A 19,429-nucleotide genomic window follows, 5' to 3' on the forward strand; every position below is an offset into this window, starting at 1 on the left:
TATGTGGTTTGGATACTCGTATATTCCGCGGCGTCTGGACAGGGGCTTGCGATATTTTATAGGTTACATCTTGGATAGTGCGCAGAGGCACTTTATGACCTTACCCCTGCTTACCCTTTCGCCTTCGGATGACTAGACGCACTGCGGATTTACCCTTTTCTTGTAAATATCTTATCATTTGTCTAGGTATCTATGAAGTCGCTGTGTTCTGTGTCACCGGCGTTTCTCAAACGGGGAGCGCCGGTTCGAACCTGGTACCGGACTTACCAATGGGTAATTAGTTTATCTTCCTTTCGTCGCATAATGTCCCTTTTGCAAAATGCCCCTTTCGCAGAATGCCCCTTTCGCAGAATGTCCCTTTCGCAAAATGTCCCTTTCGGAAAATGTCCGTTTCGCAATACATCCCTTTACATACCTATATGTCGCATAATGTCCCTTTTGCAAAATGCCCCTTTCGCAGAATGTCCCTTTCGCAGAATGGCCCTTTCGCAAAATGTCCCTTTCGGAAAATGTCCGTTTCGCAATACATCCATTAACATACCTATATACCCTTTCGTCGCATGTCCCTTTTGCAAAATGCCCCTTTCGCAGAATGTCCCTTTCGCAGAATGTCCCTTTCGCAAAATGTCCCTTTCGGAAAATGTCCGTTTCGCAATACATCCCTTTACATACCTGTTTATCTTACGTGCAATTTTCACTGGCACGATTGGCTTGAAATTATAGATGGAATACGGCTCATCTCATTGACCAAATTGGAGATGTCTACTCTGGCGTGCGTGTATGAAGCGATTGATGAATGTGGAAGAAGCAAGAGAAGTGTGTCAGGATCGAAGCAAATGGAATGCTATAGTCTCTGCTTAACCTGGTGGGAAATAGGCGTGAGTTTATGTATGTATGTATTTGTATGTACGGCTCATCTATCACGCTAGTCTAACACTATCAAGAAAGCTAGGTGACGCGTGGGTACTTGTTCAGTTTGTGTTGGATGCGCCTCTAACTAGCCGAATTGGGATTTCAGTCAGTGAGCTCTACCAACGCGGATTGGAGCAGCGTGGTGGAGTATGCTTCACACCCCGTCCGTTATGTTTCTGATTCCGCATAAGCCCTGGATTTTCTTATAAGTCATCTTCAATTTGAAATCGTAATTGTGCCAACGCAGCTCTAAAGAACTCTTTAATTTCAACGCGCAGCCCTACTGCTACCTCATTTCACATTTCTTACTCTTTCCTTTAACATTTCGCAGTTTAATGAAAAAAAAATAATTTGAAACGGAATCTTCCATTTTAATAAACGTAACAACTTTTACAATTTGCGACGGGTTCCTGTGATGTTTAATTTACAACGTAAATTAACTAGCCCCCCCCCCGCCCCTTGCGGTTTTGTTGGGTCCGCCTAACCTGAAAATTTGACAGGTCCGGTTTTACACAGAAGCGACTGCCTGTCTGACTAAAAAAACTGTCTGACTTCATACGATGTGCTTTTTATGGAAGTTATTACCTATTATGGCAGTTATCCTGCTGTTATGTTGCTTGTTTCTACGCATTCAATTGTAAGTTAGTACTAAGTATTTCGTTTTCAAACAGTGTAGATAAGTACCTAAGTAACATTAAGTTTGTACTCAAGATCATGTATAAAATTGCCAGTATGCAAAAAGACACTCAAACACCATCACATTAACAGAGTAAATTGCGTACTTTATTGCCTTTCTTGCAGTATTCCCTAAATAAATATAGGATCGCCATCTTACCCAGACCCCCGACTAAAACTATGATGGTTGTCTTAAGCGGAAGAAGAGAGATGTCACGGCTTTTTATAAAATAGCCACCTAAGTTATATTTCGCTTATGATGTGGTTTATGTCATAGACGTTATGGTTTAGTATGGTCTGGACATGAGATTTTATGCCTTTTCATGGACAAGAAATACATTAGGCACCTAACTACAATGTTCACCGATGTGTTTAAAAATTTAATTAATTAATAATTAAAATACCGCTGAGCACGTGATTAATCATTTATAATCCAAACGTGAATTGTAAAACAAATTCGACAATCATTTAGACCTGTCTCCTAGAACCTGCGACCTCGAAGTGAGAGGCAGGCGTTCTACCAACTGGACTACCACGGGTCGCCCCCGGTCGGGTAGGTATTTAACTACCCACATTGTACCAAAATTATTTTCCATCATTCCAAATCCCTTAACTCTCGTGAATTAAACCATGTCACGTTACAAGAACGACCCCGAGAGCCTACCGATGTAATAACACGATGTAATTAGACCCCATAAACCTTATGTTTATGTCTTGGAGACCCAGAGTAACGGAGATCAAACTGGGACGGGTAAATGGACAATTATTTTCTTTATTGAACACTTTGTGGGTTAAATGTTAGAATTGATTTTTGTTACTGTAATAGCTTTGCCTTTGTCAAGCAGTGTGTCACTTCAGGCTAGATAAGAAGAAAAGCTTGCGATACAATAGTAAAGTATGTTATGATGAAATACCAATTTATAAGCGTACTTACCAAAGTATAAACTCACATCAACACAAATTACTAAAATAATCACAGCAACCTTCAGTCTATAATCAATTATTAAATCCTGCAGACACATCCTAACGTTATTTTAAGTTATGTAGCTTTAATGTCGTATGTCAAATTGCAATATTGCTTTCTTAGATGAATTGATTCGATGTGGCCATTTTAACTTCCAGTTCCTTTAAAATTATGTACTTTACGTGGTGTCTAGCTAAAAGTTTGCTCATAACGACAACAAGGTGGCTTTGTATCTGCATAACTTATATAGGGTAGCTTAAGTTGGTTTGTTAAACACTTTGTTAAATTTTCTGTTTTGTAAGCTGTTGGTTATCTAAATAAATAAATAGAAATGAAATGTAAACAGTTGTTATATAAAAACAGGAACTTGAGCATGATCTTGAGGGCAGTCTCAGCTGAGATCTTCTTTTTGAGCCGCCAAAGGCCCCTGCCGTAGCTTTTTGCCTTACTTATATTAGTAAGCAGTGCCTTCCGAAGCACGGTTCATCTTACTTTTGGACATAGGTAATCAGCCTGTAACGTCCTAACCAAACTAGGGATCACGAAGTGATTTGTGTGATAATATGTCACCGGGATTCGACCCCGGGACCTCCGGATCGTGAGCCCAACTCGCAACCCTCAACCCAGTGGATACCACAGAGGCCGTTAGCTGAGATTAGTTTATTAATATTCAATTCAAATTCAAAAATATCTTTATTCAGTAGGTAACATAGTTACACTTTGAATCGTCAATTTTACATAACGAACGTCTCATCCGCCTAAAACTACTGCAGCTTCTCACAACCTGTATAGCCGGGGAAAAGAAGCTGCAAGAAAAACCTCGGCACAGGGCCATAGACGTTCTTTAAAAAAATAAACATAAAATATTGGTATAAGTACAATTGAGTAATTTAGCTGCCTAATATCAGTTCTCAGACAGTTAATCCCATGCATTCATATCATCTAAATAATCACTAACTTTATAATAACCTTTTTTGTAAAGTTTTTGTTTAACTACTGTCTTTAAACAGTTGAAAGGCAAATTCTGAATGTCAATGGGAATCTTATTGTAAAAACGTATACATTGCCCCTTAAAAGATTTAGTAATCTTATGTAATCGACTGACTTGTAAAGCAAGTTTATTTTTATTCCACCCCTAGTCTACATAAGTACTCCCTTTTCACTTGGAAAGCAGTGTTGGCAACATCAAAGCCACATATTGTTTACTCTAATATTATTTGCTCTGGCAATATTACTGGACTTACGCCATAGACTTTGCCGACGAGGCATGTTTTTCTTGTCTGTTTAACTTATATAAATAATATCCTAGTTTTAGTTCATTACCAGTGCGTGTTGCCAGTGATGACCTACGGCAGTGAGACGTGGCCGCTTACTATGGGTCTCGTGAGGAGGCTCGGTGTCGCTCAGCGGGCAATGGAGAGAGCTATACTCGGTATTTCCCTGCTCGATCGAATCAGAAATGAGGAGATCCGCAGGAGAACTAAAGTCACCGACATAGCTCGGAGAATTGCAAAGCTGAGAAAATTGAGTGACAGTGGGCAGGACACATAGCGAGGAGAACCGATGGCCGCTGGGGCGGAAGGGTTCTGGAGTGGCGACCACGTGTCGGACGACGCTCAGTGGGTAGGCCCGCTACAAGGTGGACCGACGATCTGGTGAAGGTCGCGGGAAGCCGCTGGATGCGAGCAGCGCAGGACCAATCGTCGTGTAGATCCTTGGGGGAGGCCTATGCCCAGCAGTGGGCGTCGTACGGCCGATGATGATGACAGTCCACGTTAACACCATCTCAAAGGAGTTTTATTTACCGGAGCTGCCACCGCCTCCAACATTGGTTCTCCCAATGTCGTCAAAAGAAGTTAATCCTTTTAGCTATCTCATAGCGTATGTATAATGATTATGCAATTACATCAGCCCCCTTTATACATACATTACATCGGAGGCGATAAAAATAGCTTGTAGCAGCATTTTGCCCCAAAGTAACGTTCTCGCAGCAATTTTGTATCCATTTCCATAATTAATGGGCAACTTTTCGTGTGGGATGTCTATTCAGCAGTTCTAAAGGTAACTTTGGCTGGTGTGTCTTTCGCCGTTTATAAAAGGTAATTGGGTCGTGTACTAGGTTTAAGATAAATTATGAAATTCTGATTACTAAATAAAGACATCTAAAACTAACGAAAACATTTTCTATTTAACTTTTTGTTTTTGAAATTTATATTGATTGATATTTACTTAATTTTACTTTTAATTATAAAGTACAACTTACCTCTTTCTATATATTTTAAATAATACATTGTTTTCGAATTTCTATTTTTATTTAAGTACATAAAGCTTCAAATTGTTAACTGGTTCCCCAAGATACAGGCACCCGCCTAGTTTGGGGACCCCTGTCCAATTTTTTATATTATTAGTTTGTAATAGCACATAATTCTAGTTCTAGTTTTGATTTTATGTAAATGTATTTTTTTTGTCCAATAATGTTATTATTATTATATATTATAAGAACGATGATGATGAAGTCAAATTACCACTCAATCGTACTTAGCAATCTATCAGCAAAGATGCGATCCTGTAGTTAATTTCTACGATACAATAAACGCAGAATAAAACATTCAACGTAGGCAGTTCCTTTACTGTCCTTGACATTGATTATTATATCGTATGTACCTATGCATGTATTTGTGGTACCTACTCAGGCATGGACTGGCTTTAGGGTAGATCGGGCAAATGGCCGTCGGACCCGACTCCCGGAGGGCCAGTCGCTGTCGACCGGCTGGTCGGGAAGAAGTCAATACTTCTTCTGGGTCTGTAACTTTAGTTCGAATGACAACTGGTGAGTTGTTCGATTCATGCTTCGGTCAACCGTTCGTCGGTAAAAGATGGGTTCGATACAAAATTGACTCGGAAGAATGATCATTCGTTAAAAAGGGGTTCAGAAAAATATTTCAGTCGAATAAGCATTCATCGAACTACTGACATTCGTACTAAAGTTACAAACCCGACTATGTGTCTATTCTACTATAATTATTTAAAAAATAAGCAATCCGTCCGCGTCATCACGTAATTTCGACAAATTTGGCGTGGTTAAGGTACCCTTGTCCTTGCCTTCCGGACAAGTTTCTGCTTACGGTCACGAGCATTAATATGTATACAATTTGGTATCATGTCACATTAACTTTTTTGACAAATTTAACTGTAAGTCTCACTAAATGTCAAATATGTTAGTGCCACAGAGTCCTAAAGTGGGTACTGCTCATGACTGTAGGGCCGGCTGAACGATCTTACCAGCGGTGGTAGGTCACGCAAGGGGTTACCTGGTTTATCACCTCTCCACGGAGAGAGCCGATTGTTTCTCAAATGCCCGAGCCTGTTTCAAGTCTCAATCCGGGCCTGGAACTCCCTTATAGGAACTCCCTTGTAAATAAAACCACTTTGACCCAACTAAATCGAAGTAACAGAACAATACAAAATGACATAAATAGGTAACATTCTGTACCCTAACTAAACAATGTTCAACACAGTTTATGTTTTGTTGATTTATGTTCTGTTGGACAGCATGTTCCGTTTGTGTTTTAATTATGTTTACGCTTGTTTTATGCTTCGTAAGGGAACTATATAATTGTTATGAGCTTATGATAATTATGAATATAGTTTAGAATAGTGTGCTGATTTAGTAGAGTCAGAAGCATTAGGGTTGAAAGCGTAGTAACATAATGGGGTCGTGTATTCGTTTCAAGATAAATTATGCAATTCTGATTACTAACTTTATTTAACTTACTTATGAATATTAAGAAAAACGTAATAATAAGCCCGACATTTTATCACGTTTTTCTCAATGTGCTGTTTCATACAAATTGCTTCCATTGTAATTTCGTCTTCTGACGTTTATTAAAAAGTAACTGATTTGCCTAGTTGGAAACTAGTCTGTTTGAAATCGTCACTCACCATCAGGTGAGATTATGGTTAAACGGGACCCTATTTTATTAAAAAAAAAAAAAAAAAAAACATTTGTGCAAGTGCTGTACCACCGGGGTTTCGAACAGTAGCTTCTCGTCTGCCGCCGGTGAACCACAAGACTACAAGTGATAATAAACCAAGATACAAAGTAAAGTTAATAAAGCCAAGAAATATCTTTAAATATTTTAATAGAAGTCATAATAAATTTTACAATAATCTATAACTTAACCCTAAACATTAAAGTTACATTTATGATATTTAAAATTTAGGAATTTCACATTATCTAATATCAGTTTTTTTCAATATTCTGTGCATCTTTACATTATGTACTAACTACACTTACGTTAATATGAAATTATGACTAAATCACTAATAACTATTAACAATGATACACTTTTTTACTTTATAGTACGCAATTTTTCTAATGATTTTATCAATTACTTTATAAGTATGTAAATTTTTTCGCGTTCAAATAACATTTTTTGTGTATTCAAATTAATGGCACGCGTACCCCCCAAGGGTACGTGACTTTGTTTGAAGGGGTACGCGGAATTCCAAATGAAAAAATAGAAATCTTTTGGCCAGCCGTATCAACGACGACATCTAGTCTAGGTCCGCAGAATACTAGCGTCGTGGCTCACGCCGCGGCCATGTTGAGCGAGGTCCATTTATTGAGGATGTTGACCTCAATAAATGGACCTCGCCACATGACTGTTACGACGGACATTTTGTATTTTATTATTATTTTTCTGTTCTTTTTACTTTAATTTCGTGTAAGTTTCATTTTTTTCTCCCTACTCTTTTAGTATTGTTACTGTGGCGTCCTCTAATAATAAATACTTGCTTACGCGAGTTTGATCTCGTTACTTTGTTTTTTTTTTTTTCCAACGTGACTTATTGTAGACTTGTCGCATATGGCATGAGAAATGGGGACAAATAGGGAACGCTGAGGGCTTTTACCCGGTACAAAATTTAAGGCCTGAGGGTGCCCAGTTTGACACAAACATCGGCTCAGGACCTCGTCTAAGAAGATTATATGTGAAATAAATAATCGACTCTCGTGGGTCAGTAGCGATAAGCGCTGGATACGGGAAATCGTTGACCACACCGGGGTCGGTATCGGGGTCCTGAAGTGTTTGTTGTCGCGAGCTGATTGGCCGCTTCTGTGGCTACGGTAATAGGGTCGTCAGGATCGTATATCTTGTTCTTCGTTTACTTTGACTGGACGACACTGATATAAATAACACAGTGGTGACGTTTAGTTTCAATGTGGGACTTTAAAGGCTGTGTTTCCCAAAAAATATAGATGGAAATGCCTTTAAAGTCTCTCATTGGGTATCCTACTTGTCTGGGCCATTTAAGACATATATTTATTATTATTTTATACACACACATAAAAACTATAATATTGAGCATTGCCACAATGTTACATGAAGTGCCCAACAGCAATATTATTTACATGTGCCATGTTCAGTCAACCACAAAATGCCTTAACTACAAGTACGACAATACATAATCAAAATTTTAGTTTAAAAAACACTTACAGCATAATAAATTCCCAAAGAAATATCTAAAAAGCTGTTTAGTACTACATCAAATATTGCTATTTAAAACGAATAAAACTGAACCATTTCATTTAAAAGATAACAGATACGTAGGCAGTTATATATTTCTTATCCAGGCAACGTTTGACGTTTCCCTTTCTTCATGGATTCCATGAATTCCATCTTCATTAGACAATTATTACAAATTCAAGGTAAAACTTCTGAACAAGAATGTTTTTGAAGCAAAATACCAGCATATACTTTACTTTGATGAAGTGAACGTGGTGTGTCAGAGTTGTATTAAATGTAATTCCATATCTCTCTCTGCCTACCCCAATGGGAAATAGGTGTGATGTATGTATAAGCATTTAATAAGTCAACAAAAAAGCCCTCGTCGTTATGGTCTAACAAACGTTACACTAATTAAAATGGCACCTGCCTAGCACAAAATACAAAATTGCCCCTTTCGCACTAACGGTATAGAACTTAGTACGAAAGAGACAAAAATATATGTAATTTTAGTAACGTTGCGTTTGTTAGATAATAGTTATTCTTAAAAAAAAAACTATTCTTTAAGATGCACAGATTCAAACCTACAACCACAAATTAAAGCGTGATTTATCATAATCTAAAAAATGAAAATATTATATTATTAAATAATATTAATACTATGACATTGATGATATAACCTGACGATCCCCTGTGGTATGGTAAATAATTTTGATGGGACTTTTTGAGGAATTGCCATAAAATAAAGAATAATACTACGTATAAGACGGCAATTCTCCGCCCCGCACCAATTCGCGTCTGGCGCCGAGCTAGATTTACCTCAACCCCTCTGAGTCTTACTTTAGTCTAAATGACCGTAAGCCGCTAAAGGAGTAAGAGGGAACGCGGACTGTTTTTCTCGCTCGCACTTAGACGTAGGGGTAGGCGGCTTAGTATAGGCGGTACACGGTAAAGATGCAGTATCCGGGGTGTGCTTGCGGCATACAATACACGATACAACGACAACTGTCTGCCCCGCACCAATTCGTATCGGACGCCGAGCTAGATTTACCTCACCCCCTCTGAGTCTTACTTTATTCTAATTGGCCGAAAGCCGCTAAGGAGTAAAGATCGTGCGCGCACTGTCAATCTCACTTACTTGGTAAGGCGGCATACGGTACGGATGGGACGGTCAGGTTATAACTAAAAAATACAATTAAGAAAATTATTGGACCGCGAATAAAATCTACTACATACATAATTAAAAATAACAGATAAAAAAGTAGCAATAGAATACATAATATAATTATTATCTAGATAAAACACTACCTAAGCAAGACAAGCATAATGAAAAATTACGATTAAATAAATGCAGACCTTAATAATAATTAAGAATCATACAGAATCGATTGTTCATAATGAAAAACATAATACGCTATTATGTATAAATAATGTTTTTGAAGAAGAATGCATGCAACAAAGGCAATAGAAGCAAATTACTTGAATATAATTTTGAATTGATGGTGATGGTATACAACCCAGAAACCGATAGCAATAGGCATGATGTAATAATAATAATTATTATTGATTGATAGGTACTTTCAAATCAAATCAAATCAAATCAAATATACTTTATTGCACAGAACTAGAATTTCAACAATCAGACATAACACATGAATACAGTACAATTTGGGCGGCCTTATTGCTCTAGAGCAATTTCTTCCAGGCAACCAACAAAAGGAAACAAACATTTACAACTTGGATGCGGGATGGTGCAACAAAAAATAAATAAATAAATACCTAAAAGTAAAACTAAAGTTAATATAATAAATACTCTATACTATACGTACATATATTAACTTTCTTCCATTGCCAGTATTGCCAACATCCAACAAATTCTACAATCACGTGCAATACCACTAACTACGCTAGCTATTAATATAATAAAATGTCTCCACTGATTGGAAGAATGTTTTGGCAAAAAGAGTTTTCATAGAAACGTCACGAAAATCAGTCGTTGAAAAATTTTGAGACAATTATTCACACTTAGCTTACAAGTTAATAACATCTATTGAAGATCGATCTCTTTTTACAATAAAGACGACAATAAAAAAAATAATTTATGAATCCGAAAATAATGTCACACATTCAAATACATTTTCGAACGATGATTATAAGTAATTTTTAACTTATTGAAGAACACTTGGACGATTAATTATTAGATTAAAAAAATATATGTTAATTCTTTTCTCATCCCTGTTTGAAAGTGAGTGAAATCATGGGAAAACCTTGTCAATACTTATTACTTTTAAGATATAAATGCATATTATTTTGCATTATATAGGTATGTTAAAATGTTACTTATAACTGCCAACTGACGTTTACATGAAAATTAAAGATTTTAATTACGTTAGCGCATAAGATAAGGTGAAGTTTTAATGAAAATATTGCCAATACTTAAAGTTACACTTACTTTGTTACTTAAAAACATACATAAGTCATTTTTTTTATGTTAGAAGTCCTAAGTCCAGGTCAAAACTTTGTAGAGTACTTCAGACGTATCTAAAAAGCACCTTAGCAGAATATGCCTAAAGGCCTTTTCACCGAACTAAAATGGAAATGTATGGAATTGACAGTGTGAGTCGCGACTCCGTAACGGAAGTTCGAATTATGTTATTTCGATTTAAATTAGTGCAAAAGTATAAAAGTACCTACGCTAGTTCCAAAATACAAAACACTGTATTTTCGAACCAGGGTACTTCGTACTTTTATACTTTTGCACTAACATAAATGGAAAAAACAGTTACGGAGTAGTGACTCGCTTATGTCTATACCAAACATTTTCATTCCTTGTAGGTCTATATATAAATATATAGTATAATATATATATATATTCATAGGTCTATATATAAATATATATATATTCAAAGTATTGGATGTTGCAAATAGTCTTCCAACAGATACTTTTCAAACACATCTGTTTACTCTACAACATTCTACAAGCGAAGTCTATACCTAGTTGACGCTTTGCGCTCACTTACAATCATACACCAATCGGTCTCTCTATAACCATTTAAGAAAGGATTGTTGTCAAACTTTCTAAGTCGTACCACACACCAAAAACATATAATGAGTGCTGTAAAACACAAAATTTGTTATTAATGTGGTGTGTTATCTATTAGAACACTCGTACTTATATAGGTCTACGATAAAATGTGATGTGTGATTCACAACATGCAGTTTTTGGTGTGTGGTGCGCTTAAGTGCATGTTCAGCACATTGTAATGCCTAAATGGTTTTCTTAACGCAATAACTCGAATAAAACGAATCGCGTAGTCGTACTTACGTAGTCGGAATTACGGAGCGTCGTGACATTTCTAATGTCATCAGAAATGATTAGACGACCAAAGACCAGGCTGTATGGGCGAAGTTGCCTTTGCCTGCCCGAATGGAATCGAAAATAAAACAATGTTTATATAATTTTTCTTCTTCTTTTAAACGAATTGACATCAACTCGAAAGAAGTGAATAATGACGTATGTAAGTTCTTTTAGACCCAAATCTGTGAAATGTGAACTGAATAAGTAAGAGAGTCTATCATAGCATCACGCCTGTATCTCAGAAGGGGTAGGCAGAGGTGTATAATATACATCCACTCCTTGCCAGCTATGTTTAAGTCCCATAAGTAAGAGAGAACCAGAACAAAAGTATTCTTTGAAGTGTTTGAGGCTCTTATGAACACGATAACTAATGCATTTAAGAAGAAAGAATCAATAAATATAACTTACATTTATATGTTAAAGTACCCACAATAAAGCATTATGGAGAAAATAAATAATAAATACAGAGAATTAAGCACATAAAGTCGCGTAGAAATTTTTAGTCTTGTTCTTAGAAAGTGATTTTGAATTAGTGGTAAGCGTACCCCTTAGGGGCATCCGAGATTGCCAGATGACCCCATCTGGCAATATTATTTATTCCGCGTACCCACCCACGCGGAATTATTTTTCTCTCTTCTTTTCTTGACATTTCGTGTATAAAGAGTACGCGAGTTTGAACTGTTTCCTTGATTGGTAGACAACACAGGTAAAAAATAACAGTGAACCACTGTCTCATGAATTGAACTCTATGGCTTGGTGTTTCACATAGCACGCTCCAAAACCCCAACTACACTATACACTAATCATGCACCTTTTACAATTACATTACAATAAATAATATAAAAATCATCTGGTTTTTAGAACCAGTACCGTAATTGTTACATGAAAAACTCCCGGTTTTCCTGTGGTGGTCAAGTGTGCCGGATTTGTGACACTGTGGAGTTACCTGGAAAATAAGATAAGATAAGATAAACGTTTATTTCACGATTCATTTATAACAAACATCATAGAACACATAATAACGGGTTCTTACCGCCTTTAAAGCAGGCATATGAGACTCCCGATATTTTGACACTGTTGCAAGTACCATGATCACGGGATAACATGACCCATCCCGTCATCCATCTGTCATCCCGTGATCATGGCACTTACAACAGTGTCGAAATATCGGGAGTCTGTAAGAACCCGTTATTACGTGTTTAATTATGATAATAATCGCGTAAACCTAAAACAATGTAAAAACATCATAGAAGGAAAAATTAAAGGGAAGAGAAGAAGGCGTAGACCTAGGAGAACATTTATGAAACAAATAAAAGAGAACGTGCAGGTCGTGTCGTATCAGGAGGTGAAGGTTTTGGCGGGAAGAAGAGAGGAATGGTGATTACTCCACCGACAAGAGCGCAGTCTTGAATAAAGAGAGAGAAACGTTAATTTAGGTACCTTTATAGATACAATTCTGTAATAGCATAGCAGACTTCTGTAACAGGGGGGTTAAAAAGGCCCCATCGAAGCAATTCATCTAAAAAAGCAATATCGAAATTTCACATTTGCGCATATAAAAATATCTGCGCAATGCAAACAAATGACAACAGGCAATATTCTTAGATGAATTGCAACAATGTGGCCTTTTTAGACCCGCAGCTCGGTGAGATTTGGGAACTTAGATCGTCTTACGATGGATGTACCTCTGATCACCCCAATTGGTATATAGTCTATGTCTCCACCACATGTGTAGACGTAGTGGCCCGCAGACTTTAAATACGACGTAATGGTCTACACCCATAGCCATGTGCAGTCTTTTTTCGTTTTAAATCCATAATCATTATAATTATAACATTACCCTAATATAATATATAGAATACAAACACATTGAGATCGGAAACCAAACTAATCTTTTTATATATCAAACCACAGATACGAAAAGTAAACACAACTTACGGCATTCTGCCATGACATAACTTTACTTAACTATTTCATAATATTATGGAACAAAGAAATTACACTTATAACTAGTTATAACATTTTACCTGTAGGACTCTGGCAGTTGGGCACATCTATTATCGTGATCTCTATCACTCTGAGCCCCCGTAGGATGGGGTCCGTGATATGTATCCCTCGAGGGTTGTACACCCTCTCGTTCTGTGTCGCTATGAATTTTGATACTTTCCGTAAGTGCTGAAATATTGGAAAAAAATAAATTTACTTATTGTAAAAATTCATCAGTACTATTTAAAGTATAAATTGTTTGTTACTAACATGTATGGATGAAGGACCGAAATAAATAAATTTAATTTGAATTATTCGTTTTTATTATGTACATTGAATTTTACTAAACCATCATAGTACTTTAAGTAGAATATGACTCATACAACAAATGCTTTGTAACAATAACATGTATCAAAGTCCATAGTAATGGACATAAATCAAGTTACCTCCTGTAATTAATGAACAACCCCGAAGCTATGCAACTAAACTAAATCTTAGTAACTTTTTACCCATATATTTTAGTTTATGTTGTGTATTGTTATTGTGTAGGTAGTTCTAAAATGATTGATTTACATTCTATCACTAATTCGAGGGTAATTTGTTACTGACTGTGAGCTCACACAATAAACATGTCGAATTCGTAATTTTGAGTATTTATTTAATAAACAACTCAAAGACTTAATATTGGCGACGATTTAAACAAGAAAATGGCTTTCGCAAGTATCGCGAGTGTGGTTATGCCCGGGAAGTTCGATCCCCACAAAGATAAATGGGAGAACTATAGGGAGCAACTGTTCTTCGCGTTAGAAGCTGCGGGGACATTGGAAAGCGTGCAGAAACGTGCCTTGTTTTTGTCTCAATGTGGTAAAGAAGCATTTGCCTTGATAGTGTCGTTGTTGTCACCCAAAAAGACAAGTGAAGTGTCATTTGAAGAAATAGTTGAAGTTCTTAACAAGTTTATTGTGCCGACGCCGCATCCAATTTTAGAAACAGAAAAATTCTACAAGAGAAAACAAAAGCCTAATGAGTCCATAACAAGTTTTGTGGCTGCATTACATGATATTAGTTCTCGTTGTCAATTTAAAGATTTGGAGCGGAGAATCGTAGAACAACTTATTCTCGGAGCAAGGGAAGAAAATTTAAAAAGGGAACTGTTAAAAATTAAAATGAAGAACATGACATATGACGAAGTAATACAACAGGCGCTTAATTACGAATCTATTCAACAAAATCAGTTTGAAGGGAATAATATATTGTGGAGATCCCATTGTGATGTCGCCGAAGGTTCAAGTAAAGGCGAGCCGATGGAGGTGAACGCAGTCGGTACCAAGACCAACTCAAGCACGAACAATGTGAGATGTGTGCACTGTGCTAAAAGTCACGAAGGCAAAATATGTAGGTTTCGGAACGCAACCTGCTACAAATGTCATAAAAAAGGACATACGAAAGCAGCCTGTGATCAAGTTGTAAACAAACAACAGAAATCACGTGTGAATGCATGTTGTGACTGTCAGTCGTCATCGTCTGAGAGTGAAAAAGCTAATGAGGACAATTTTGGCGTTCACGAAGTGAGTGGCGAAACGCGTGTGAAGCCGTTCATGGTGGAAGTGACAATTAATGGCGTGCCACTAGTGATGGAGGTGGACTCGGGCTCAGCGCGCTCCATCCTGCCGCACAGCGTCTACAAACAACATGAACGCGAGTTTCCTGAGCCGTTGCTACCATTTAACAAGAAGTTGGTTACATGGACTAACGATGAGCTGAAAATCAGAGGCGAAACTGTAGTTGATGTGACGTATAAACACAAGAGTAGTAAGCTGCCCCTAATAGTCAGCTGCGGAAAGGGGCCAGCGTTACTAGGACGTGCTTGGTTTGAGGCGCTCGGTATTTCAGTGCAAGGTATTAATTCGGTTGCTGAAGAGGAGGCGGATTATGATAAGCGGTTCCCACAATTATTCAACAATGAGTTAGACAAGTACAGTGGACCACCAGTACATATTGACTGTAAGGAGGGTGCAACTCCTGTGTTTCTGCGTTCACGACCAGTACCATTTCCGCTGCGGGAAAAAGTGAAGGAAGAGTTGAAAAGGATGATGTCGGATGGCATCATTACTCCTGTTAAGCATTCACGGTGGGCTACACCTCTCAGGATCGTTCCTAAACCAGATGGATCATTGAGATTGTGCGGAGATTACAGGAGTACGGTGAATGCATCATGTTTGACAGACAACTATCCTCTGCCGACAGCGAATGAAGCCTTTTTCTCATTAGCCGGAGGTAAAATATTCACGAAGGTGGATTTAAAACACGCATATAGCCAATTGAAAGTCACTGAAAAGACAGCAGAGCTCCTTACATTAAATACACCATTAGGATTGATGAAGATGAATCGCCTGGCTTATGGTGTGAATGCAGCACCTGGAATATTCCAACGTCTGATGACCTCTTTACTAGCTGGAATTGATGGAGTAGCTTGCCTGCTCGACGATGTGGTCATTTGTGGTGGCACATTGGAACAACACAATCAGAGAGTGGAATATGTGCTACAACGGTTAGATGAGGTTGGATTAAAATTAAACAAATCCAAATGTGTATTTGCTGCTAAAAGAATTACCTTTTTAGGGTATGAAATTGATGAAGCAGGGATACACCCATCTAAAGAAAAAGTAAAAGAGATTTCAGAAAAACCAGCACCCAAGAATAAAAGAGAACTGAAAGCATTTTTGGGGTTATATAATTTTTATGAACGATTCTTGAAGGAAAAAACGGTTGTTTTAGAACCTTTATACAAGCTCTTAAAGGAGAAGGTCGAGTGGCATTGGAGCAGAGTTGAGCAGCAAGCCTTTGATATCGCTAAGGCTTTGCTTACTTGTGATATGACACTTGTGCACTATAGTTTAGAAAGAGAATTGTATATGGTATGTGATGCCAGTGAGACAGGGGTCGGTGCCGTTTTAGTGCACAAATTGGAGGATGGTACAGAAAGGCCTGTCTTCATGAGCTCAAGAACTCTACAACCTCATGAACGTCGGTATGCCCAGATTGATAAAGAGGCCTTGGCAATCATGTTTGGGTTAAAGAAGTTCAGGCAGTATTTAGTGGGTCGAAAATTCGTTATATTTACCGACCACAAGCCTTTACTGGGCATATTTGGGCGGGATAAACCAATTCCGGAGCTGATATCACCCAGAATGCTGAGATGGGCGCTGGCAATGAACACGTTCGATTATAAACTACAATACCGCCCAGGAAAGCAGATGGGAGATGCTGACAGCTTGAGCAGATGGCCTACTCCCTGTACAGAACCTGAGGATGAAGAAGCAGATGTTTTTCTATTAGAACAGACTGACTCCCTAGGAGTAACATCAAAGAAAATCGCCAAAGAAACAGATAAAGATCAGATTTTGAAGAAAGTTAAAATGTATTTGTTACATGGATGGCCGAATACGGTAGATACAACAGTAGTGCCGTTTCAAAGAAGGAAAGACTGTCTCTCGCTAAGTAAAGACTGTATTTTGTGGTCTAATAGAGTTGTCATTCCAAAGAGTTTGCAGGGGCATGTTCTTAAAAGGCTACACGAAGGACACAGTGGGATAGTGCAAATGAAAATGATAGCTCGAGCATATCTGTGGTACCCTTCTCTAGACACTGATATTGAGAGATTAGCAGCTGATTGTGAGGCATGTCAAGCGAATAGGAATAACCCACCAGCTACTGAACACAGTTGGCCAATAGTGACAAAACCATGGTCAAGACTTCACGTGGACTTCATGGGTCCATTCATGGGCAAGACATTTTTTGTGCTAGTAGATGGTTATAGCAAGTGGCCTGTAGTGAAAATGATGACATCTATGTCAAGCAAAGCTGTAATTGAAGTTCTTAGGGAAATATTTGCTGATTATGGGTTACCTGACACCATTGTATCAGATAATGGCCTAGCATTTACTTCTACTGAATTTAAGGAATTTATGCAAACTAATTTTATAAGACACATTACTGGAGCACCATATCATCCATCCACTAATGGTCAAGCCGAACGGACGATACAGACCATTAAATTAAAGCTGAAGAAACAATCTGATATGCCTTGGTCAGAGCGAGTAGCGAAAATGCTATTTCATATGCGAACTGCACCGAGCACAGTGACAGGTAAGACTCCGGCTGAAATGCTAAATGGGCGGAAGTTCCGAACAGCTGTCACAGCACTTCATCCGGAATTGGATACAAGTAATAAGGACACAGATTTAGACAAGAGGAATGATCGAACAGCTGAGAGGGAAGGAGATGAGGTGAAAAAGAAAAGTTTTAAAGTTGGTGATCATGTGTTATTCAGACTGTACAATATGAACAGGAAGTGGCAACGTGGGTTGATAACAGCTGAGCTCGCCCCAGCCTTGTATGAGGTGAGCACTGACAACGATATGAAATATCGCCGCCACATTGACCAGCTTCTCAAGACCAGACCTCCTGCAGAGGCTGAAGGCAGTTGTCAGGATTATGATCAAGAAGAGATTATCATACCACCACCAGAAGAATGGGCAGAGATAATTGGTGTTTAAAGAATTGGTATAAGTAGTGATTATTTAATTGTATGTTAATTTGTTTGGTTAAATGATTAGGTAAGGGTAAGAGGTAAATTTAAGTTTTTGTTAATCTGTTCTTTAAGCACTTATCCCTGTGAATTTATGATTGTTAGTTGAGATATTGATTTTTACTTAAGTAAGAGAACAATTATTGTATCTTGGAGTTAAGTATAACTTAAGGGGAAGGTGTTGTGTATTGTTATTGTGTAGGTAGTTCTAAAATGATTGATTTACATTCTATCACTAATTCGAGGGTAATTTGTTACTGACTGTGAGCTCACACAATAAACATGTCGAATTCGTAATTTTGAGTATTTATTTAATAAACAACTCAAAGACTTAATAGTTTAGAACTGGCCATATTGTGTAAGGCTAAGAAAGTAATGACGAACCAATCAGTAACATGTTTTAAACACTATTACTCAAAGAAGGTGAAGTGTGTCTTCTGATTAACTATCAAAACTGCATTTGTCTAGTTGCCCCTTCGGCTCAAGCATTTGGTACAAAATTCATATATATAGGCAAGACCTCTATAAAATCAGGAATATGAACCTGATATTACATGTTTTAACCATGTAAACTAAAAAACGTATGTTTTGTATACCTTTTCGTAATGTGTTTCCGTGCAGATATATATGAAGTATGCTGTGAGGCAAGCTAGACATCCTTCGCAGTATGTACTGCAGTCTGCCGTCTCCGCCATCTCAAAGTGTTCATTCAGACGCTCCATTGTGTATTCAAATGTTTGTCTATCTATCTGTAAATACATAATTAAAATTTGAACATTACTTTATTTTATAATTAGTGTTTTTGTGTGTTAAATAAGAGTATTCAAAGTATCTAAGTTTAAAATACATCTTAAACTGTTAGTTGTATAAATAGATACCTATTAAATAAATGTTTATCTAACTAGTTTGGGTGATGAATTGACCTCTGACTAAGCCAAGATCAATGTCAACATAACAACCACAAACACATACAAAAGTAGACCATAGAAGCAATAAATTACATCCTAGATTAGCCAGGTTTCATCACCAGCGATTTACTAATCTACCGATCGCATCGTTATCAAGGCTGATAGCAAACGACACTTTCACTCACTCTGTCTTCCAGTTCAGGGGGAAATCTAGTCTGGAACTTCACCGCAGTCCCCTCAGAGTAGTCCCTCTGAATGAAGATCTTTATACTTTGTTGCGTCGGCGTTTGTTGACTTCCCGGAGTGTTCGGACCAGAAGGAATCCGATTATTTGCCATTGTAGTACCACTCAACTTTACACGCGAAATAAACACTGAATGAAGCCAGTTATACTGGAAAAAATCATAGTCTGAACATCTCTGATGATCGTCAATGTAGAGGGTAAAAGAATAACGTGGGAAATATTTAGTTTTCTCGCGATTTCCCTGCCCTAAAAACAGACGATGACGTCTGATCCGAGCGTGCGAA

General features: G+C 37.7%; 1 protein-coding gene across 1 annotated transcript; it reads right to left on the reverse strand.

The window, feature by feature from the left end:
* Positions 1-7,308: 7,308 nt before the first annotated feature.
* On the reverse strand, positions 7,309-19,429 carry LOC126377235 (golgin subfamily A member 7). Its single transcript, XM_050024946.1, has 4 exons — positions 19,087-19,429; positions 18,590-18,742; positions 13,444-13,591; positions 7,309-12,362 (listed from the first exon to the last, which is right to left on the reverse strand). The coding sequence occupies exons 1-4, from the start codon at positions 19,237-19,239 to the stop codon at positions 12,328-12,330; spliced, it is 489 nt and encodes a 162-aa protein (XP_049880903.1). The 5' UTR covers positions 19,240-19,429; the 3' UTR covers positions 7,309-12,327.

Source organism: Pectinophora gossypiella, chromosome 22, assembly GCF_024362695.1.
Source record: "Pectinophora gossypiella chromosome 22, ilPecGoss1.1, whole genome shotgun sequence".
Lineage (NCBI taxonomy): Eukaryota > Metazoa > Arthropoda > Insecta > Lepidoptera > Gelechiidae > Pectinophora > Pectinophora gossypiella.